The following is a 24,220-nucleotide window of genomic DNA, read 5'->3' as shown; positions in this document are numbered from 1 at the left end:
GTCCCCATTGGTCAGACAGGTTGGACCTGCGTCAGTCATACACTTGTTTTGGGGTGTTGACTGTTGTTTCAAAGTATTATAAATTTTTCAAGAACGGCAGTTGGACTGCTAAGAAGCGCATAGCCCGGAGGTTACGCTCCCTCCTGGCCGTGGACGCGCGACCTTGACCTGTCGGCGAACAGGGTTAGTTCAGTTTGGCTTAACTGTGGGGTACAGGGCATCCTGGAATAAGCTAGGAGTTAGAGGCTCCTTACCGTTTGGAACGGTATCTGCGCTTTTTTGGGCAGCAAAGGTTGGACCTTGGGTGTTGGACACTTTTAAATTGAGTTAGGGACTTTAGAGATGAGGCCAGAAACTGCTGGACAGATACTGGTTAATTGATCACAAAAAAGTTGGACTTTTTCGGTTGGACCGTTAACTTAAATTTGTCAAAATTGTGTAGGCGCTAAATCTGTCAGGCCTGATAGTGATTGTAAATATAAGACGTCTTTGTAATATAAAATAATAGAGCTGTGTGTGAGTCGAGGCTGTGTGTGACGTCAGCGCACTGCAGCGCTGCGAGCTATTTTTAGACGGTGTGTGAACATGCAAATGAGGTGGCTGCTGTGAAGCGCACAGAGGACTTTTGCTTCCGGTTTAGCGTGTTTTTTGAGTTTTATAATTATCATTTGCAAATACTGTTAAAGACTTGTAAATAAGACGCTGATTTTGCTGATTATAATATTACAAATAAGGTTTTGAATGACTAGGGTGAATGTTTGATGTCTGGCTGAGGTTTGAAATAGAACAGACAAATCGTGCATGATTTAGACCGACACTTCAGTCGGCAGAGTAAGATTGTGTGAGAAATACAGCTGTGATTTGTTTCAGTTTTATGGTGTGAAGCAGGATTTATAAGATTTTTAAAGTGACTCTTGGTTCAGCTCAATAATATAAGCGGTTACATTTGATTTACTGTTGGTTTTATCATAATATAGGGTGTGATCAAGCACGAATTTCAGCTGTGTGTGTGACAGGAACTCTGCATGCCCATAAAAGGCAACGGCCTGACTGTGAGAAGTATGCACCGAGAGAGAGAGAGTAAAATCTAGTCGGATGAAGTGAAGGTTTTTAGAAAAGAAATAGTAAGTGAAGGTTTTCAGAAAAGAAATACTAAGTAAATGTTTTAGTGTGTTAATACAGGTGGATTTCTCTCAACCTGGAAACCTGAGTACAGCGGCAAAAGCATAAACAGAATTGGGACGACAGACAAGCCAAGCTTTGGCTCAAAAGTTTACAGCTGGACCTCACTTTGTCCCCACCCCGAAAAGAAACTTAAAGGACATCTTCTCCTCCAGTTATCTGTTACCATCACTGGAAATTTGCAGGCAAGTTTTTGACTGAATTGTTATTGGCACCATGTGTCCCTGAATCTCACAAGCAAGCTCTAACTCCTGGCTGAAGACATGGAATGCTGTTATTTAAGGTGGGAAATCAAAATTTGGGAAACAAAATAAAAACACACACACAACCAAAGAAATGTATGAGAAAGGCACGTGTTAGAGAAATGCCTTGTTTGAGAAAAAAGTTAAAATAACCCACCTACAAACGCACACACACGCAATGAAGAAACAGCTTACATTCATGAACACGTGAAGATTTTCCAGCAAGGTTAAAGCAGCGAAACTTAACATACACCTGTTGTTAAATGATAAAGTTTATCCACTACTAACAAATAAACTCTCTGGGTTGCAGGACAACAACTTAACTTCAAAAAAAAAAAGAGAGACACTGGTCTGACCAACCAGTGATGACACGACAAATTTAGTGGTTAGAAGATTCAAATTGTGACATGTTTTCTGCTGATTGATTAATACAAGTGATTACTGAATGAAGGAAAATTCCTTTTTGGGCTTTTAAACATGATTTTAAGAATTTTAACATGTACCTGTGTTGTCCTGTCAGCTTGGTGGGTTATGAGTTGATTATATAGTGAGAAAAAAAAAAAAAAAAAGGGGGAGAGAAGGCTGACACAGGGCCTGGCCCGGTGTTTCTCCCCTCTCTGAATAACACAGCCAACACAACATCATTTTCCTGTTCGTCTGTTTTTGTTTTGTTTTGTTTTTGTTTTTTCTCTTTATGCTTGATTACAGGCTGCTTTGCCGAGGCTGACCTGGACTCCTGCTCTCCCCTCTACCATCTTTGCTCTCTCCTCTACCATCTTTGATGTGACCCTGACCAAATGCTACAGCAGCTGGACCCACAACAACAACCTGCAAATGTCAACAGAGCTGCAGGAAAACGATCTCATGCAGCGGAGACGGAGAGCATTAAATCCAAGGCCCGTTTCACTACACGGGGGAGATTTCCAGACAGCTTCAGCTAACAGAGCTCTGACGAGACGCCCATTAAGCCCAGAGGAAAAGTGAGGCCGAGCAAAAAAATGCTGACCTTAACAACTCTGCATTAAAACTGTGCAGGACAGTGACTGGCCAACACGGATGATCGGGCAGCAAAAAGGGCGTGGCAGAGACAGGAGGAGTAACTGAGGTCAGGAGGCACCTCAGAATGGACAAAAGCACAAGAAGAAAATAAGCTGAAGGCACAGGTGTCGGGGCTCGGCCAGGAGCTGACCTCTGAGAAGAGCCGGACAGCAGAGCTGCAGAAGGCCGTGGAGCAAAACAAGGAAAATATCAATGGACTTCAATCTGACGTGTACGGAAAAGACTCTGAGGTTTCTGCCCTCAGTAAGAGCTCAAGGCATCAGAGCAGAAACTGAGCATGGCTCAGGAGGAGCTGGCTGCTAATCGAACCCATCAGTCAGGCTTAGAGTCCCAGACACAGGACTTGAAATCAGGCCGGAGCTTGCTGGAGCAGGAGGTCGCCAAACCTGACAAGAAGCTCCTACAGCAGGAGCAAGCCCTGAAGGAGCTACAGAAGCAAAAGGGTCAAGTTAAGGAGGAGCTGGACAAGGAGAAGATGCAAGACACTGGAGAAAAGGACTGCCTCAATTGGGGCCAGAACCAGTATGGACAGAACTTTGAGCAGCAGCACCAATGGATGCAAACAGACTGAAATGGAGGAGGGCAGGACCCCAGGGCACGCTTCAGGCCGTGGTTTACCCAGAACACCAGAACAGGAAAGTGATGAACACAAACACACACAAACACACACACATCTACATGCACTGACTCAGAATGAAGAGAAACACACATATGAACACATATGCACTCGTTGATTCACTGAGAACTGACACACGCGCTGAGTCAATTGAGTGAGAAATGACACACACACGCACACAAATCGAGATGCTGATTCAGTTCACCGAGAAGTGATCCACACACACACACACACATGCACACGCTTGTGCAATGAAGAGTGATACACACACACACACACGCTGCTGCAATGAAGAATGCTTTACTAACAAATGCTTATGCTGACACGCAAAATGCTGCACACAAACATCCAAATACAGAATCTGTTACAACAACAAGAAGCCATTGATTGTTTATTGGTTAAATGCATTTCATGTCACCCAGAGGGCATTTGTGTAGATTTAGGGGACAAGGTCTAAAGCAGTTTGGTTATGAAAACAATGTCTGTGCGTGATGTCTGTTTATGGCTCAAGGCCTCGACTGAATTGTTTACTGTGCCTCACACAGCCTGATAAGGAGCAGTGGTACAGAGTGAAAATGATGAATTAACGGTGTGAGCCTTATTTCAGAGCGCCACATTTTTGTGATTGAGATTTAACCAAAGGAGGAACACACTGAAAAAATAATAATAATAATAAAAAAAATAGAGAAAAAAAGGGGGCCAGCCCTTGGATTTACGTAAGCATCTCGTGTGTATTTAACACAATTGCCTCAGGCTTTAAAGATCTGTACGAAATCCAACAACTCAATTTGTTCTCATTGAGATGATACGATACAATCTAATAAGAGTGGTTAGTTGCTGAACTCACGGAATCCACAACACCGCATAAGATTTCAAACTACAGGAAAATCACTGGAGTTATAAGAGGCAGACAACGACACACACACCACATGCATGCTATTGCTATTTATTGTGAATTAACCTGTCAAGGGCAAGAACAAAATAATTCTGCATCAAATACAGGAAATCAGAGCTTTCCTGTATTTCCTACATTGTTGGCATGCTGGTTAGTGCTGTTGCTTGACAGTGAGAAGGTCCTGGGTGCAGGTCCACAGTCTGGCTAGTTTGCAGTGGTTTCTTTCTGGGTATTCTGGTTTCCTGCCACAGTGAAAAGTCATGCAGCTATTAGAGCTAGGTTAATTGATGATTCCAAATTATCCATGAATGTGAGTGTGAATGGCTGTTTGTTTCTATCTGATAGACTGGTCAGCTGTCCGGGGTGTACCCTGCCTGATAACCTATCACTTTAGGGTTATTTCCCAGCCCTGGTGCAACCAGGAGAAAGATAGGAGGATGGTAGTTGTTGTAGACCCATTCAATTTTTATGGTAACCAGGATCTAGACTTTGTTGAACCGCATGCAATATGAAGACAACATGTAGTATTTAAGTGACCAAGTAGAATTTGAATAAAAGTTATTGAATAGTGTTGAAATAAACTGACAGAATTGTGAAGGATCAAAATATTCCAGGAGCTCAACTTACTCCATCTGAACATGTTTCAATCGTGTTTTATGAACACAAAATGCACAGGTTTACTGAATATGAAAAGGTTGTGTTGATTTAACTCAGTTGTTTGAGTTTCTGTCGGAGCAAAACATTTGTGTGCAACCAGTGTCCACTATTGAAGCAAGTAAATCCAACATTTTTTTTGTCAGGGCAAAAAGGAGTTACGGTCCCTGTATTCCTACACAATAATTGTCCCAGGAGGGAGAAAAACTTTCTGGTGAAGTTTTGGTTGATTTTTGGGTTTTGCTTAACACTAGGTTGATTTCATCAGTGAGGTTTGGATTGTTTTCTTTCTCTAAGAGAGAGAAAGATGGTTTTATGCTTGGACATGTTTGCAATGGGCCCCAGTATTTGTTATTATATGAGTATTTTATTGGTTACGTTTGTTTTTGCTTTTGTTACAGTGCACTGAAATAAGAACATCTGAGAGGTGTGATCCACCGGTGGTGATATTTTGGTATTTTGTGAGTTCCTGATTTAACAAATCAGCTCTTTAATCCAGGCCTGAGAGATTGAACTTTAAAGCGCTATAAAATATTCTTACTGAAAACAGTCGCAAAGTGTTTTTCTCCATGATTATAATGGGCTTGGGAGAAATTCACTTATATGGGACACTGATCACATGAGAAATCCTGAGCCTAAAAGGATTGCAGCGAGTCAATCCAGTCAAAAAACAAGGAACTGTTTTCCTTTAAAATGATGACGTCATCTTGCTGGTGAGGGAGGCTCGAATAGGTTGCGCGTGAGGCTCCATTATCAGCAACTTCTGGTATGAATGTGTGTGGATGTATGCATGTAACTGGACTGTGATGGACTGACGACTAAAAGTTTTAACTGACTTGATACTGAGACAAAAACGGTACCGACTTTAGGATTAGTAAATGTCCACAAACAATTCACCCAGCCTATAAAAAAAAAAAAAAAAAAAAAAGGTGGATGTTTTGTCTTGCTTTGATTTGTTTTTACAAGAACAGAAGGATGACAGAGACTAAAGGGGGAGGCTGTATCTTCACATGAGCGTGAACTGCAGACTGAACCCTTTGGTGGCTAATTTTGAGTTACTGATGTTTGCATTAAGAAAATTGTGTTTTAGTAGCTGTGTTTCGATTAACGTATCACATTATATTGTTGGGAAGGTTAAATGCTAAATTGAAGAAAAGGTTGGATTTCACTCATGACTGAACATGTTATTATTAACCATAGCAGCCCACTGTAAAAAGTCAATTAACTTTTATAGAGGAAAAAAGAAAAGAAAAAAGCCAAAAAAAACAAAAAAACATCCTCTATTGATGTCTATGAATAACAGGGGAATGATAGGCTTGTCACATTCAAAATGGAGATATGTAAGGATGAACACTGGTCCCCATCTTTTAGGTCCTTTCATTGAAATAGTCAATAATTCAGAAAAGTAGAGATATAACCGACAGGGGCATGTGCTGAGAGGTGGTGCTGCACAAGAACAGGAGAAAAATAAACAAGGAAAAATTATTGTGTTTAGCTTTGATAAATTCAAATTAAAATGTACCATTACACTCAGAGGATCAATATGAAATCAAATATATGCTAATTTTGTATGTGAGTACATGACTGGTGACTGTTCTGTTCTGAGCTTTTGTTTTTACAGCACCCACTTGACCACACCAACAGTTTCTCGCCACCAAAAGGGGGTACTTGCAAAGAATAGGGAGGAATATCATCAAAACTGGGAAAGGTAAGCCCCAAAAAGGGGGTGATAACACCATAACTTTCACTTATGGTCAAATTCTCAAAATTTGACCCCCGGCTTGAAAAATTCTTCAAAACATTTAGAGACAGAGTGGAGTTTTAGATAAATATAATGTGCCAAACCACATGCAGATGGAGAGTGGGAATCGATAACATGGTGAAATAACACGCAGGAAAATATTGACCATGTTGATTATGTTTATTCAAGTGTGCAGAGATTGGCTAATCGGACAAGGAAATGTTATAAAATGAATTGTCGGAACAGTCAGCGTTAAAGTCACCTTTGACAGTCCAGAGCAAGGTTATTATCGTTAATAATTCGGTCTAAACTGCTGCAAGTGAATTGGAAACAAAATTTGAATGAATTTAGAACACTTCATACTTATAACACAAGTGATGGTAAGCCATAACTTGATTAGGTAAAGCTATTAAGATAATTATGAGCTGCCTTGACACAAAGAAAGTAGAGTCCTTCACCCTGAAAGGATGGAATGATGCTCTGCCTCTGTAGTCAAGTTCAGACATAGGCCTTAAGCAATCATGAGCCACTAATAAGCGTGACAGAATTAATAAGCTTAAATAAAGCACATTGGGTGAGCGACCCTGACAAAAGAAAATCTATGAGCACGCAATGAAGTGGATTTATTAGAGCCCGTTTAACATCTGTCTTTCAGAAAGATAAATAAATAAATTGATTTGCATTAACAGACACACATTAAAAAAAAAAAAAAAATCCCATTTGACACTGATAAATCCCTGTTCAAATAGAGTACATGTAAACGAAATAACGAAAACTAGAAGTGAAAGAAAAAAACATTTTCGTTAACGGAAATAAAAATAAGAACAAAAAAGGAAAACTAACTAAAACTGTAATGAGCGTTCACAAAACTAACTAAAATTAACTGAAGTTATAGCAAAATGTGTTTAGTTTCCATTGATGTGTGCGTGTCCTACAATAGTCATGGGTGAAAATGAAGTTTAGTTTCCAGATTTTTTCTTGCTGTGTCTCAATATGCCAGCAGGTGACCAGTACGTTAGTCGAGTCGTATGTGTTGCTGCTCCGTCCACGTGCAGAATCATGTCAGGAAAAGTCGGGAGAAAGCGCCAGAGTCCAATTTGGGATTACTTTGAATATGACTGTGTTTTGGATAAAGCAAGTGTCTTGTAGTGGAAAGAGACAAATTAGGAGGGACACTTCTAAGGGGAAAAATCCCACTTTACAAACCTTAAAGTGCACTTGAAAAGCCCACACAAGAAGGCTGACCTGGCTTACCTTGAAAAGGTAAGGGGGAGCACACTCCCCCTCCTCAGAGAGCTCCCCCACTCAACCCTCATCCCCAGAAAACAGAAGCTAACCCCATGGAAGGCAGCGTGATGCATCCCAAGACAACAGGACTGGGACATCTACATAACTGTGTGAGTCAGTTGCCTTCAAAAAGTTTATCAATTGACTTGAACCAAAATTGCGAACACCCGGTGCTGCAAGAGTTAATAGTCTCAATACCCAAGGATAAGCAGAAGAGCATGACTGATATGATGAAACTGGGATTTTGTTACACTTAATTATTGCAAACACAACTAAAACTATAACTGAAACTGATCAAAACTAAACTGAAACTAAGGATTTTCAAAAAATAAATAAAAAACTAGACTGAACTAGCAAACAATTGGTAAAAACTAATTACGACTGACATAAAATTGAAAATCTGAAGTCGAAGCTAAATAAAAATAAAAACTAACGAAAATTGCAAATCTATTAGAACCCTGATCCAGACTAAGATGGCGTTGGACATCTTCAGGGCGGAAAAGGGTTGGTGTGACCAAGGTGTGGGTTGGCTTGTTGTATGTATATTTCGAGATGATATGGCTCTGGATGGACCAGTTACCAGGGCATGGAAGGAGGACAGACTTATTAAATGAGGAGAGGAATTTTCTGGGATTGAAGATCCTCTGGGTGAGTGGTTGACTAAAAACATGCATAAAATAAAAGCTATTTTTCATTATTGCTTGGTTATAGATTGATAATTGGCCACATTTACAGCTGTATTGATTTGTTGTGGACGTAGTCTACTTCATGCAATAACTGCAATCAAGTGTGTGTGATAACTGGCAGTGAGTCTTTTACAGTTGTGGTGGAATTTTGGCCCACTCATCTTTGCAAAATTGTTGTAATTCAGCCATATTGGACTATTTTCAAGCATGAACTGACTTTTTAAGGTCATGCCACAGCATCTCAATTAGATTCAGGTCAGGACTTTGACTTGGCCACTCCAAAGTCTTCATTTTGGTTTTCTTAAGCCATTTAGAGGTGGACTCGCTGGTTTGTTTTGGATCATTGTTCTGCTGCAGAACCAAATGTGCTTCAACTGGAGATCATGAACAGAAGGCCGGACAGTCTCCTTCAGGATGTTTTGGCAGAGGGCAGAATTCATGGTTTCATTTATCACAGCAAGTCCCTAGTTCATCACACTACTACCACCATATTTTACTGGAGGACTTACAGGAAGTCCATCTCAGAGTTTAGTTTAATATAATGTAATGCTCTTAAAAATAGTAGAACTTTTATACGCAACAGAACAGGGATCAGTCAAACCTTGGTCTCATTGTCATATTTGAATATTTTTCTGCATCAGTGATCCTCTCTAAGCATCCCTGCAAACTTTGAAAAGTAGAAGACTTCAGATCTTTTTACTCAAAACTTGCTGAAGAAGCATTTTTATCTATAATTATCTATTTAAAAAGAGTGTTTCCATGCTGTAAATGTATGAAATTACATTATGCTGTCAACTGTAATTTTTAAAGGTGATGTTTAAAGGGATTTTGTGATATTATTGTGATTGGTTATATGATTGGGGCAGTATTGACTGTGGTTATGATCCGCCTGTTCACCTGGAACCAGCAGGAAGGGAGCGGGTGAACATGGGTCACTGCAATTTTTCTAAGTGTTATCTGATTTGGGGAGCTTTAAATTGCCTTTTTGAGTTTGTATTAAGTTGCTTTCATGATTTTTTTTCTTTAATTAATGAAGATTTCAAATTATTTTTCAATCTCGGTGAATCATTATTCCTCATTACATATCACAAGCTTCCAGTTTCAGCCTCTCCATTAAGTCCATGAAGTCGCTGCATCATCATTGATGGCGTAGATTCTGTTTCAGCCACATTCCCATAAATCACAAAGTGTGGAGGTATAGCATTAACGACACAGAGCTCTCAGTTCTCACTCCTTCTTTATTCTTCTCCAACATCAACTGAGCATATCGCGCCACAAAACACAGGAGCACACTTCCTATACACTGGGTGTGAGTGGAGCCCTCTAGTGGTCCACCACACATGCCCCCCCCCGAACACCCAGCAGAACTAGTCCAGGACCCGGGGCTTAAGCAAACGGCCGGAACGGCTGAACCGGGGGGGTGGGGAACTGACAGAGGGCAACCCAGCCCGGGAGCGAGGCTGGCACTGGCGGTCAGAAAAAGCTGCAGACGACCCGGACTCCGTTGATTTTGGGTCGCTCCTGGGGGAAAAAACAGAATCCATCAGCCCGGTGGCAGGTGGGCGGCCGCGGCGAGGGGCCTGGGCCGGGACCACCTGATCCTCCTGCATAACATGTGCAGGCTTAAGTCTGTCAACAGAGACAACCTCCTGCCGACCGCCAAAGTCCAAAATGAAATGTTTGTCGCCCGGTTTAAGAACCCTGTATGGCCCGTCATATGGTGGACGCAGCGGAGTTCTATGGGCATCGTGCCTGACGAAAACGAAACGAGCAGAGTCCAACGAACTCGGAACAAAAGTGTCAGGCAGGCAGTGGTGCACAGGACCAGGAACAGGAAACGAGTCTCTTGGGGGGCGAAAAGGCAACAAAGAGGTATCGAAACATGGGGGAGGGCTCTCAGGTAAGAATTCCCCGGGGACTCGGAGAGGCTGGCCGAGGACCAGTTCAGCCGGGGAAACCCCGAGGTCTTCTTTAACCGCGCTACGCAATCCCAGCAAAACCCACGGCAGACGGTCGACCCAGTCACCACCTGTTAAGGAAGCCCGGAGCGCGGCCTTAAGTGACCGGTGAAACCGTTCGCACATCCCATTAGCTTGCGGGTGGTATGCTGTGGTGCGGTGGACCTTGACCCCCAGGCCGTCAGCCATAGCAGACCAAAGCTCAGAAACAAACTGGGGGCCCCTGTCTGAGGTAATGTCAGCCGGGGGACCGAAACGTGAAACCCACGTTGACAAAAATGCCCTGGCCACCGTCACCGCTGTCGTGGACGCCAGGGGTACCGCCTCCGGCCATCTGGTCGTGCGGTCCACCACAGTCAAAAGGTGCGTGAAACCCTGTGACTGCGGCAAGGGACCAACCAGGTCCACATGAACGTGATCGAAACGCCTACCCGGGACACGGAAAGGTTCAAGGGGTGCCTGTGTGTGCCGGTGGATTTTCGAGCGTTGGCATGGGATACAAACCGCCGCCCATTCTTTCACCGCCTTGCGAATGCCCGGCCAAACAAACCTGGCGCTGACCAGCTTGACCGAGGCCCGGACGCCGGGATGAGAGAGGGCATGTACCGAGTCAAAAACACGACGACGCCACGAAAGGGGAACCACCGGGCGGGGGCGGCCGGTGGAAACGTCGCAAAGAAGGTGCGGACCGCTGTCCCACACCGGGGTGTCCTCCAGCACGAGGCCCGTTTTTGTTGACCGAAGGGCAAGGACATCCGGGTCAGCACGTTGCTCGGCAGCCATGGCAGCGTAGTCGACGCCGACATACACCGGAGAAACCAACACACGTGAGAGACAGTCAGCGACGTGATTGGACTTACCAGCCACATGCTGAATGTCTGTGGTAAACTCGGAAACGGCCGCCAACTGGCACTGCTGGCGTGCGCTCCATGGGTCAGAGACCTTGGACATCGCAAACGTCAAAGGTTTGTGGTCAACGTACGCAGTAAAGTTGCGACCCTCGAGGAAAAAACGAAAATGTCGTGTCGCGAGGTGCAGGGCCAGCAACTCCCTGTCAAAAACACTGTACTTGCGTTCAGCATCCCTGAGCGTACGACTGAAAAAGGCGAGCGGTTGCCAGAGACCTGAAACCCGCTGTTCCAACACCCCACCCACTGCCACGTCGGACGCGTCGGTGGTCAACGCGATCTCTGCCGACGGAAGCGGGTGGGCCAGCAGGGCGGCGTCAGCCAGCGCAGACTTGGCTGCGGAAAACGCATGGACGCGTTCCGGCAGCCAGTCAACCGGATCTTTGGCCGTTTTACCTTTTAAGGCAGCATAGAGTGGCTGTAGCAGGTGGGCAGCTCTGGGGAGAAAGCGGTTGTAAAAATTTATCATCCCCAAGAACTCCTGCAACGCTTTAACCGACGTGGGACGCGGAAAAGCCGAAACGGCCTGGACCCTGTCGGGCAACGGAACCACACCTTCAGCGGAAATGCGGTGCCCGAGGAAATCCAGAACAGGCAACCCAAACTGGCACTTGGAAGGGTTGATGATCAGGCCGTGCGCTGCCAAACGCTGGAAAACCTGGCGCAGATGGGACTCGTGCTGGCTCGCTGAGCAGCTGGCCACCAATATATCGTCCAGATAAACAAAAACGAACGGCAGCCCACGCAAAACGGAGTCCATCAGCCGCTGAAAGGTCTGGGCGGCACCTTTCAGGCCAAACGGCATGCGCAAAAACTCGAACAAGCCGAAGGGGGTAATGACAGCGGTTTTAGGAACGTCCTCGGCGCGCACGGGAACTTGGTGATACCCCCGCACCAAGTCAATTTTAGAAAAAATCGACGTTCCGGCGAGATTGGCAGAAAAATCCTGAATGTGGGGGATGGGGTAACGGTCATTCCCCGTGGCATTATTTAAACGGCGGAAATCCCCGCATGGCCGCCACCGACCGTCCGATTTGGGCACCATGTGAAGCGGAGAGGCCCATGCACTGTTCGAACGCTGTACAATGCCGAGGCGCTCCATGGCTGCAAACTCTTCCCGAGCGACGGACAGTTTCGCGGGGTCGAGGCAGCGCGCGCGCGCGAACACCGGTGGCCCGACCGTGGGAATATAATGCTCAACCCCATGCTTCGTTACCGTGCTAGAGAAATCAGGGACAGACAGCGATGGAAACTCTAAAAGCAAACGCTGAAAGGCATCCCCGGAGGTCACTACATTAGCCCGAATCAGGGGCTCGGCGGCCCGAGTAAAACAGGGTAGCGAAGAAAACGAGAGAGCATCGATTAAACGTCTGTTAGCAACATCGACAAGCAGTCCATGAGCACACAGGAAATCAGCACCTAAAATAGGTACAGAGCTAGCGGCAACAACAAAGTTCCACTGGAAATCCCGGCCATGAAAACAAACAGTCACCAACCTTTCCCCAAACGTTTTGATGGGAGAGCCATTAGCTGCAATGAGCTGCGGCCCACAGTTCGCTGCTAGGCCGTCGGCAGCGGTAGGGGGAAGGAGGCTCTTCTGGGAGCCGGAGTCCACGAGAAAACGTCTCCCGGAGCGCGAGTCCTCTATGAAGAGCAGCCTTTCTGTATTGCCAGCGGTCGCGGCTGCTACGGCGCGCTGGCGGGTCCGTTTCCCTGGGCCGTGAAAGCGCAAGGCGGCAGGCAGCGACGCGCTCTGTCGCCAAAACGCTGATGGTAGAAACAGATGCTCTTTCCGCGGTGCCGGCGTGTAGCAATCCCTGCCGTCAGCAAGGGGGCGGATGCTCCGGGGGAGGCAGGTGGAGGCGTGGAAGGTGCCGCTGGCGAGTCCGTAGCCAGGGCGTGAACGTCGAAAGTGCGGCTAGCCAGGAGAATGCGATCCGCTTCTTCAGCCAGGGAGCGATAATCCTTCGCAGGCAGAAGCGGGGAGTTGGCGAGGACAGCTCTCACGGCGGCCGGTAGTTGGCGGAGGAAGAGGTGGGCGAAGAGGAAACCACCGTCATCCGGCCCGAGCAACGATAGCATGTTCTCCATGAGCTCGAGCGCGGTACCGCCACCCAAGCCTGACAGGTTGAGGAGCTTTTCGGCTCGTTCCGCGTCGGAGAGGGCATAGCGCCGAAGAAGCAGCTCCTTGAGGGCGGCGTATTTCCCTTGGGCGGGTGGGTCCCGGAGGAGCGTCATCGCGCGACGGGTGGCCAGCGGGTCGAGCGAGGCCACCACATGGTGATACTTCGTGTCGTCAGCCGAGATGCCGCGAAGGGCGAACTGAGCCTCCACGTGTACAAACCATGACGGGGGGTCATGGAGCCAAAAGTCCGGCAGTTTCAGCGCCACAGCGAACGTAGCTGCAACAGGAGGCGGAGGTCCGGCGGCCGCTGACGCATCCATAGTGGAGTCTGCGATATCTGCGGCCCGTTGCATGCTCGAGTCAGGGGTCACCAATGTGGAGGTATAGCATTAACGACACAGAGCTCTCAGTTCTCACTCCTTCTTTATTCTTCTCCAACATCAACTGAGCATATCGCGCCACAAAACACAGGAGCACACTTCCTATACACTGGGTGTGAGTGGAGCCCTCTAGTGGTCCACCACAAAAGCACAAATCTTGGTGAAAAGCTATTTGAGGTCTTGATTTTGGGAGTTTCAATTGTTTGATTGATACTGGCAAACACACCAGCATTGGACTATTAAACTCTCACTGCTTGCTGATAACAAATAAAGAAAGAAGCAAAAATCAATGAAACGTTTTATTTCACAGATTTTTGTAATAACAATGTCCGTGGGAGATGAGAGTAGGAGCAGGGCTCTAGAGTGCGACCAATTTGGTCGCAAATGCGACCAAATTTTTCAGTGGTGCGACTAAAAAAAAATATTTGGTTGCACCTGTGCGACCAACTGTTCGGGTAGCGAAAAAAAAAAAAATCTGCAACCTTCCCTGTGGTCAACAACAGACACACATTTTGCCCCTATCGTGGACTAAACCAATCAGAGATAGTAAGGGGCGGGACCTCTCTGATTGGCCGTGGTCCAGTTGAAAGTGCAGGTGGAAGTGGGAGGTGAGTAGCTTGAATAAAGCGATATCAATTCATTAAATCCTGAATCGACTTTTAAATATAACTGTGTTTTGCCAGAAACGCCAGATTCTCAGATTAAAGCTCACAAAACCATTTCAACAACAACCAAACAGCAGATGAGAGCAGGTACACGGATTCCACACAAAGACGTAAACACGGAGCGGAACCGACGCATCAGAATCAACTTTGTCTTTCTCGGCTTTCTCACCCGACGGCCCGTAGACGGACACGCTGTCGGAGCTTAGCGATTCTGATGCGCCGGTCCGCGCTGTGATTACGTCTTTTTGCGCTGATTCTGAGCTGCAGGTTTTGTCTCTCTCCAAATTCACCGAGCCAGCAGCAAAAGAAGCAGCAAACTGCGCTTCACATTTGATCAATGTCATCATGAATTTTGCTGTTTTGCTTCCACGACTATTAAAATCACACTTCATGCACAGCTAGCTCTCTCTCTATCTCTCTCTGTACTTCAAGAACAGTTTCCCGTCTCCAATCTCTGTTTTCTGTATGATTCATTCGCTTATTACCCACCAGTCTACCGTTGTTTACAGCGCTGTCGGCTGCTGTCTTTTTCTTTTCTTTTTTTCACTTAAATGACCTCGGACAAGAAAGCCTATTTTTCTGTTGTTCAATACTGAAGAAATTTAAACTTTATATGCAGAACATTGTAGAATATTTTTAAGGTTATCTGCTATAAAAAGCCAGACCAGGAAAATCTCCTTCATGTTTTTCTGTGTTTTATTCTCAGTTACTTTCACACAAAGGCATCTGCTGTGATGTTCACAATTCTGATGAAGTCAGTACTGATAAATGATCAGAATTATAATATTTCTGACTGTCTCAGGCTAAGTTGAATTGAATCGGGACTTTGAAAACCGGAATCGAATGGATTATAGAAATCAGTGATGATACCCAGCCCTAGTGAGCAGCCTAGGCATGACAGAAGTGGATGTAGCTGTAATAGGAAAAGAACTATTGCTAACTTTTCTGTTAAGTTAAGGCCTGATCCTTCTGAAATTCATAGCCAGTGCTCTGACACGGTGTCATCAATCTTTGAATGCTGAAAAAGCACAGTGTATCCAGAAAAACACATTATATTATATAAATTATTATAAAATTTGTGTGCGCCTAACTTTTTAAAGTTAGGCGTACCGGTACGCCCATGGCAAAAAGTTAGTCTAGAGCCCTGTAGGAGGATGTAAACCGTTGGTGAATTCCAGTCATATGATGCTGATGCTTTGTGACATCACACATTAAACAGGAAACAGGGTAGGTGGAAAGGTGCAGGGTCCATCAAGCTCAAGCAGACTCAGCAGATTCAGCTCAGCAGGCTCTGTGATCACATCTAGTAGGAAAGTGATGATAATGTAAGCTGCTCGTCATATGTACTACAGTTAAAAAGAAAGATGCATCATTCAATTTATTTTGACCCTCATTGTTTAAGAGTTGATCAAAATCAATGCTTTGTGTTTTTGTGTTAGATTCAGTCCTGCAGTGCTGTGCAGGAAACTGTGAGCAGGACAGAAGAGAAGAGCTGCTTTCTGCACTCGAGCTAAAGCTTTAACATCCTCAACAACGAGCAGCTTTACTCATTGTCGACTGTCACAGGTTTAACTGATTTCCTTTGATATGATACACAAATATAAGCTTGTTTACAATTACATGTATGACTCCTGATATATTAGCCAAGGGGAGGTACATGTGCAGCTCATATTGCGCACACACTGTAGTGGTACAAAATATAAGAACTGAATGTTATTAAAGTAGCATTCGGGTTATGTAGAAGCATGCAGAAAATGTTGTCAGGATTGTTACAAATGGACAACAGAGCCCCAAAGTCAAAATAAGGCCCTAAAATCTCCTTTTGAATTTCTACGGTCTGATATTATTGAGTCTGAAAGCTGCAGTGTTATCTGCTGGGAAGAAGTTTCAAATGTTAATTGAAAAATTCATATTTCTGCTATCAGAATTACTCTGCTTCAACAGAGTAGAATAGAACAGCTACTTTACTGTCATTCAGAACATGCACCAGTATAGATAGATAGATTTTTTTTTTAAACTGTAGAAAATTAGAAATAAATATATTGCATAGTTAGTATTCATTACCATTCCTGATACATAGCACATTTAAAACAGTGCAGGAGCAGTTTCACTTTCGAGAGAGGGGAGGGGGGAGTGGTTGCGGTGGGCTTGCTGTGTGTTATTAAGAGTTCAAGAGTCTGACAGCTTGGTGAATTAAAGTAATGCAGATTCTGGCTCTCCTGGTCCTGATGCTGCAAAACCTCTTCCAAGAGGGCAGCAATGAGATGGGTGGGGTGGGTGGATTCTTCGATGTTGTTATGGGCTCTGCTGAGACAGCATTTGTGTTTGATGTCCTGAATGGATGGAAGAAAAGTTCTGATCTAACCTTGTTAATGTCGTCTAATAACTTCTAATCAGACCCTTCACTGAAAGATGATGACTATCTTACAGCTACAGCAGAGATGTTTTTTTCAGTTACTGTTAATAGTCGAAGTTCAGTCATAATTTCACATTTAACTGGTAGAATCCAAATATATTAAAAGAATTACCAAAGATGTTTTTGTGGAGCTGTCTACATGTTGGTCCACTATACTTTAGATATTCAGTGTAATTTACAATAATTGATGCAGATCATCTTGGGACATAATAAGTCACTATGACTGAATATCAAAGAGGATCCAGATGCAATGAGCTGGGAAATTACTGGATCTCCGTTCTGAGTCTGTCATCCATTTTGGATCTGTGTCACTTTTATCAGGGTCAACGCACTGGGACTGATGGGATTTTCAGTGAGAAATATTTTGAGGTTCATAGTCTGAATTATAGACTCTGGTCCTCTCAAATTCTGTTTAAGATCATTTAATGACATCATAATCTGTGAACATATTTTAACATGAAATGTAATTAGATTACAATCAGTCTACAGCTGCATTTAAGAAGTTACTTTAAATGCTTTTAGAATTTTAAAGTAATTTCAGCCTCATCTTCACTCAAACGTTCACATCATCTCCAACATCCAACTGTGTCTAAAGCTTGTTTTATTTGAACACTGATTGCCAGGATAACAATGTTACAATTTGCTCCTTTATCACTTTGACAGTGATTTTATGAATCTTTATGAATCTGAGTGTCAGTCAGCTGGTTCAGGTGCACCAGGAAGGGAAGAGTCACATTCATTTCTATAATAACCTTATGCTGCCATCACCTCCCAGTTAAATATAGAAAGAATCACATAAACAACGAAGCTCATACACACGTTTCAAAATAACTAAATCACAGTTCATTTCAGGAAGTCATGTGGGAGCTGCTGTTGATCTTCAGTCTGCTTTGCTGGACGTCTGAGGGCAGTGTGACCTGCAGAAATGAAAACAATGGTGAAGTGGACTGGTAAGTCTCCTCATAATATACATATATGTGTATGGAAGGACGGGCCCCTGCATGGTATGTACCACTGGCAGACAGAGGAAGTGGCTGATATCCAGAAGTCCTACCAATGGCTTGAAAAAGCTGGACTGAAAGACAGCACGGGGGCACAAATCATGGCAGCACAGGAACAAACTCTGAGCACAAGATCCATAGAGGCTGGGGTCTATCACACCAGGAAAGACCCCAGGTGCTGGCTGTGTAAAGATGCCCCTGAGACAATCCAGCAGATAACAGCAGGGTGCAAGATGCTAGCAGGCAGGGCGTACATGGAATTTATTTAAAATGTCCGTGCAGTTTAACATAGTCCAAGTAAAAAACATGAAACTGATGTAAAGCACATAAGTTTATAGCTATTTCTAATTTGCCATAACCAAGTGGCCGGCATAGTATACAGAAACATCTGTGCCGAGTATAACCTGGAAGTCCCGAGGTCAAAATGGGAGACGCCCCCAAGGGTGGTGGAGAATGACCGAGCTAAGATCCTGTGGGACCTCCAGATACAGACGGACAAATTGGTGATGGCTAACCAACCGGACGTAGTGGTGGTAGACAAACAAGAGCACGGCCGTAGTGATCGATGTAGCGGTTCTGAATGACAGCAACATCAGAAAGAAGAAACATGAAAAATACCAAGAGCTCAGAGAAGAGCTTGAGAAGATGTGGAGGATGAAGTTAACATAGGTCGCAGTGGTAATCGGAGCACTAGGTGTGGTGACTCCCAAGCTAGGCAAGTGGCTCCAGCAGATCCCAGGAACAACATCGGAGATCTCTGTCCAGAAGAGCGCAGTCCTAGGAACGGCTAAGATACTGCGCAGGACCCTCAAGTTCCCAGGCCTCTGGTAGAGGACCCGAGCTTGAATGAAACGATAGACCGCCCATGCCTGGACAAGCAGATGATAGATGGATGGATGGATGGATGGATGGACGTCCAAAAGAAAAATTTTAATACAATAATATAAAACAATATAATACACACAGATACACACAGGTGACGATAATCTGAAATTCAGGTGGCAACAGACAGGAGACTAAACTCAAACAGGACATAAATGAAGGCAAATCCTAAAATGCAGAGACAAGGACTTGCGTGTAAAGACAGACCCAAAGGAACACTCAAAGACAGAGACAAAAAAAAGGAAACTGGAGCTAAATAAAGACCAACATTTCTAAACTCTACAACAGCAAATCATAAACAGGCGTTCACAACTCTGTGAAAACTACCAGAGCAATAAAACCAAAGCTCAACATACTAAAAAATAATGAAATCATGACCCGAAAAACAAACTGCTTACAAAGAAAATCACACTTCATTACAGAAATTGGAGCAACAACAAAATTACAAAGAATCACAGACAGGTATCCAAAACTTTAAACACTAGAATAATTAAACCTCAAAATAAATATAAACACAAAATTCCTGAGACTATGACCTTTAGGTGATGAAGAGCAGTCTGCAGACTGAACTATCGAGCTGGTATGAGATGAAGTGGGCTTTGCTATACCCAATACAGTTTGAAGACAAAGTGAGGTCAATCCCTGACACTTAAGAAAAGCAGCCACTGAGTGAAGCTTTACTCCACAATAAAGTTAGCAGTTTTGTTGGGAGCAGTTATATTTTGTTCATGAGCATAGAGGGTGGCATGAGTCCACTTGGGCAAGGCCAAAAGTCTCTATGTGAGTGCAAAACATTAATGTGAATACTATTAATTTTATTCATGCAAGGTGCAAATCAGTTGTATCTCATATGGAAGCATCAGTAACTGGTTACTGTGTTATGTGCATGTCATGTTTATGCTGTGATCAAAAGGTTATGACTCAGTTTCTGCACATAGATGGTAACAGAAGTAACGGAGTCAGAATTCAAATAGTCAGTGTTCTGCTGTAAGGGGGGAATTTCAATACAAACCACCTAAACACACAAGATTTTAAAAAATGTAAGTGTTGTTCATGCTACTCACAAGATTTAGATCCCTGCAACTTCCTCATGCTCTTCCCAGAAATTATTCCAAATTTCAGAGTTGCTGTTTTGGATTTGAGGCGATTTGTGTTTGAAGCACTGACAGAGCGGGCTTCAAGATGCATCCCATGCATGCCATGGACATTTTGGATTTTACAGGCACAGTCAGAGAACTGGTTGATCATATGTCATGTGTATACTTCCCAATAACTATAACTTTTTAAAAATTGTCATTTCAACTTTTTGTCATTAGGTACATCTTATACAAGACGCCCAGTATAAATCATTTACAGGGTGTGGAGTATCTTTATATCGATTCACATGGAATGAGAACAGCCAACAAGGCCATCAGCGATTCTCAGGGTGTCCTGGCCAATACTCTCAAACCCCTTTTTAACCCAGACGGATCCATGGTGAGCAACAAAGCTGCAGCCTATATATATATATATATATATATATATATATATATATATATATATATATATATATATATATATATATATATATGAGAGAGAGAGAGACATACGTACGTGTGTGTGTATATATATTGTCAGCTACAGGGACAGCAGTGTCAGTCACTTATTCTTCTTTGTTTAAATAGGTCTGGAAAAAATAACAAAACAAAACACTGTAGTGTAGTGATTTTGCTTGGCAAGTGAAAGATTGCTGGTTCAGTTTTAACCACTGTGGTGATCGCCTGTGAATGAGGGAGCAGCTAAACATACCTTTTTAAAAATGTTATGTTTTTTAAAAGTATGCATTTAAATTATTTAAATAAATGCATTTGGTTTTGGCAAATCAAGACAGTTTTATCATAAAACTATCCATAGATTTTAAAAATGTTTTGACTGTATGTTGTGCTAATTTTGTATCACTTGCAGGCACCAGACTTTGGATTCATTAGCTACAGTGATCAAACTCCAAATTGTACAGCTCCTCAAAATTTTGGTCACAGTAAAGGTAAGAAGAGAAGAGCCAGAACCAGCTATCGCATTCATTCTTTTTAAGATTTTTGCCAGTATTAAAGTCTCTTTCACTTTCACTGACATTCTTTGGGCAGCTTCAAAATACAAGTTCTGTACTTGGAATCAATGCTGAAAATGGGAGGCATATATAAAAAGAACCGTCATTCCTTACCAATTAATGCAATACTTTTGTTAAACCTTCTGAATTAAAGCTGAAAGTCTGCACTTAAATCACATCTTGATTACTTGATTTAAAACCCACTGTGGTGCTGTACAGAAGTTGTGACACAAAACCTATCTCACTGTCTTAGTACTGAACTGTGTTAGTATTAAAAGGTTCTTGTGTGTTCAGAAGATGTAAGACAACAATATTTTTTTCCAAACTTCAGTCTGCAACATTTTGATCATCTGTTTAGCAAAATGTGTTCTGTAGGTTCAGTTTCAGATGACTTTACAATATATCACATTTTTTTCCAGGAGTTCTGCTTGTGGATAAAAGTGGAACTGGAATCTGGCTCCTGCACAGCACACCAAAGTTTCCTTATGCAAAAGATGAAAATTCATTCTGGCCATCAAATGGACTAAGTTTTGCACAGACATTTATCTGTGTAACATTTCCCTATGACCAGTTTAAGAAAATTGGTAATGTATTCACTTAAATCTTCATATTTGTAAATGTGGTTATATTTTATTGCTGTAATGAATGATGCACTTTAATGTGGGGCTGTTTTTTTAGGTAAACATCTGCAGTATATTCGAGCTTTCCCGTTTGACCATCGTATTCCAGGAGACTTTCACACAGAACTACAGGATGTTGTAAACAAGGCTGATGTTCCTCCAGATGATAATTTTCAGCAACTGAGTTCAAATAACAGGTTCAACTTTTACAGCATCGCAAAAAACATCCAAAGCTCTGCCGATGGTGAGACATCTGCATGTTTAATAGATTACAATAGTTCAAGTCATGGAAAAACTGCCCAAAAAAGAAAAGACTTTAGATTAAACAAACCCCTGAGCAGTAGACCGGATCTGAATTTGAATGCGACAGTTCTGTTGCATATACCTCATACACCCAGCCATAAGATCTTAAGCCAATTCTTCAGTGTGAATATTGCCACATAGCCCCAGTGGGGATGATGTCCTGTCATCTGGTGGGTCTTCTGTGTCTGCTTCATATGAGCTGGCTGTAGAGAAACACTTATTTTCTAACAGTGTACTTTTTTGCTGTGCTGAACTGTGGAGTGGGCATTTATTGAGGGGTGTCTTGACTGACCTCTACATTGTGAAGTGACCCACCGAGCATAAGGCAGGTTTGGAAAAGCAGAGGTGGGTCTGATTGCTGCACACAAAAAAATTCACAGTGCACTCTGCGGTTCTCACTGAGCATAGGAGACAATACTCCAATCAGAGTGGACACGTTTGTGACCCAGAGTTCACCTTTTTGCTTTTCCACCTGTCCTGCTGATCAGTTTTTAGATGACGAGATGTAAGAACAGATGTCTTGAATGTTGAAAGCTCAGTTAAGTCTGAGGTAAGGTCTGCTAAAGTTTATTTCTGAACCACATGTGGACTTTTGTGTAGATGTCTGTGTGCCATTTACTCTTTTTAGACCGCAGATCAATAGAAAACTGCTCAGTGGGTTTGAATTTGATTACTGTGTTTATATATGTTCAAATAATAATCCAGTTAAATCAGAACCACAGTCTGATATAACTGGACTAAAGAGTGAATGCTAATATACGGACACTGAGGCAGCCCATGTAACACCAGTGCTGTTGCTGTTGTTGTTATAGGTGGAGATCTTTATGTCACTATTTCACAGAGAGTCAGCAGTGATCTCCTCGTCCAGACGTGGGGCTGCCAGAAGGGGCGGGATACATCCTTCTGCAGAAAGAATAGATTCAAAGTGGAAAATATCAAAATGATAGAAACTAGCCTCAGTCAATGGGAGAATACAAAGGACCATTCCAAGTGGTGTGTAGCTAAAGATCCAGAGAATAACTGGGTGTGTGTTGCTGATGTAAACAGAGCCCCGAGCCAGTACGCTAGGCGTGGAGGTGCACTGTGTATTAATGATAAAAGAATAAAAGACATTTTTAAAAATTTTGCAAAACAAATTGAGGACTGTCAAAACAGGAGCCTCCTGGACATCCTGGATGTCCTGAATCTTCGAAATTTCCTGAACATCCTGAACCCCGACTGTGATCCATAGCTACACACTGACTAAAAAAAAATCTGTGTTACTCTGAAGTATTTGGCATGTCTAAAAATAATTAATATCTTAAATCTAATGAGCTTTTTTCCTTCATGTTTTAATCCATGACCATCATCATTAGGTAGAAGTAAAGTAATCTCTTCTATTCATATATGTGGTTATGTTATGTTACATGTACCTCAGCTGGAAATTTAATATGAAATTAAATAATGCAAAAATTATTTCAGGCAGCAAAAACCTTTTGAAAACATCTTGCCAATTTAAATGTATTATTATGGAAATAAACATATAACAGGAACATGGTCATCCTCTGATAATGCTTTATATGCAACAACTTTACATGCAATGTGGATATACAGTATAACCGACATCTGAAGTCACATGTCTGGTTTGTAACATCTAACTGTAGGATTATTGTTGTCGTGTGAAAACAGATGATGTGTGTTTGCCTTGAAAATAAACTTTAATCATATTTAAAATGAAGCAAATGACATGTTGAAATTATTCTGTTATAAAAAAAGTGATTCTTTGATGCACAGCCTGAGCAAAAAGTGAAATCCTCACAGAAATATGCAATCTTTCTGTGCGTCATGTAAATGAACTGTCCTGTTTTTGTTAGTCAGCACAGATTTGAATCTCATGTATTTCAGCCGGAATAATAGATTTCCTGTCTGCAGCATGTGTGTTTGGAGACTCTGCAGAGAAAAGTTGCAGCTGAAAAATTACCAGCCACTGCATTTTAACTGATATCTAATCTTTTTCAAAACCTAGTTTTTAGTAACTGTGCCAGATGTGGAGTGTTTCCGTTTTTCTAGTGGAAAATCTTCATTCACTTACACATTCAATACATCTGTTCATTTCTAGAAGAACATGAATTAGAAGTGATGAGACCGGTCTGATATTTTTTTAAATGATGTGATATCAAATGAAAAGTAGAAACAAAATGTGTCAAACAACAGATAAGAAAGGAAACAAGACTGGTTCTTTGTGGCATACTCACCTTTTTTAGTCCTTTAAACCAGGAAAACTTTACTTTGTGCAAATGAACAGAGAGCTGATGGATGATTAAGAAACAAAGGAATTTAAAAAAAAAAAAAAAATGGGCAGATTCATGTTCAGGATCATTAATCAACACTTTTTCATCACATTTGTTGAGTGTTTCACAAACTGGAGCAAGTGCTGAATAAGATGAGAAACACTTTATTGTATTCCTCCCACCATTTTATTTCATTTACACTTTCTTTATCCCATCAGGAAGGCAGGTTTCAGTTCCAGAACAG

The 24,220-nt window shown here is 42.8% G+C and overlaps 1 protein-coding gene across 1 annotated transcript; it reads left to right on the top strand.

The window, feature by feature from the left end:
- Window positions 1–13,098: 13,098 nt before the first annotated feature.
- Window positions 13,099–23,366, top strand: LOC146383297 (deoxyribonuclease-2-alpha-like). The gene is made up of 7 exons (XM_084936812.1): window positions 13,099–15,964; window positions 17,667–17,764; window positions 20,014–20,173; window positions 20,642–20,720; window positions 21,203–21,367; window positions 21,462–21,647; window positions 22,519–23,366. The coding sequence occupies exons 2-7, from the start codon at window positions 17,673–17,675 to the stop codon at window positions 22,935–22,937; spliced, it is 1,101 nt and encodes a 366-aa protein (XP_084792938.1). The 5' UTR covers window positions 13,099–15,964; window positions 17,667–17,672; the 3' UTR covers window positions 22,938–23,366.
- The last annotated feature ends 854 nt before the right edge of the window (window positions 23,367–24,220 follow it).

This window comes from Perissodus microlepis, chromosome 7 (genome assembly GCF_051167445.1).
Source record: "Perissodus microlepis isolate ML-2025 ecotype Zambia chromosome 7, ASM5116744v1, whole genome shotgun sequence".
Classification (NCBI taxonomy): domain Eukaryota; kingdom Metazoa; phylum Chordata; class Actinopteri; order Cichliformes; family Cichlidae; genus Perissodus; species Perissodus microlepis.
The sequence above is the reverse complement of the archived record's forward strand: the minus strand, read 5'-3'. Positions and strand labels throughout refer to the sequence as shown.

What these genes read in the sequence shown, in the direction of transcription:
- LOC146383297 (XM_084936812.1), top strand. Translation starts at nt 17,673, where the DNA reads ATGTGGGAGCTGCTGTTGATCTTCAGTCTGCTTTGCTGGACGTCTGAG. An exon ending in AAATTTTGGTCACAGTAAAG is followed by an intron (nt 20,721 to 21,202) that starts GTAAGAAGAGAA and finishes ATTTTTTTCCAG; the next exon opens with GAGTTCTGCTTGTGGATAAA. An exon ending in TGACCAGTTTAAGAAAATTG is followed by an intron (nt 21,368 to 21,461) that starts GTAATGTATTCA and finishes CTGTTTTTTTAG; the next exon opens with GTAAACATCTGCAGTATATT.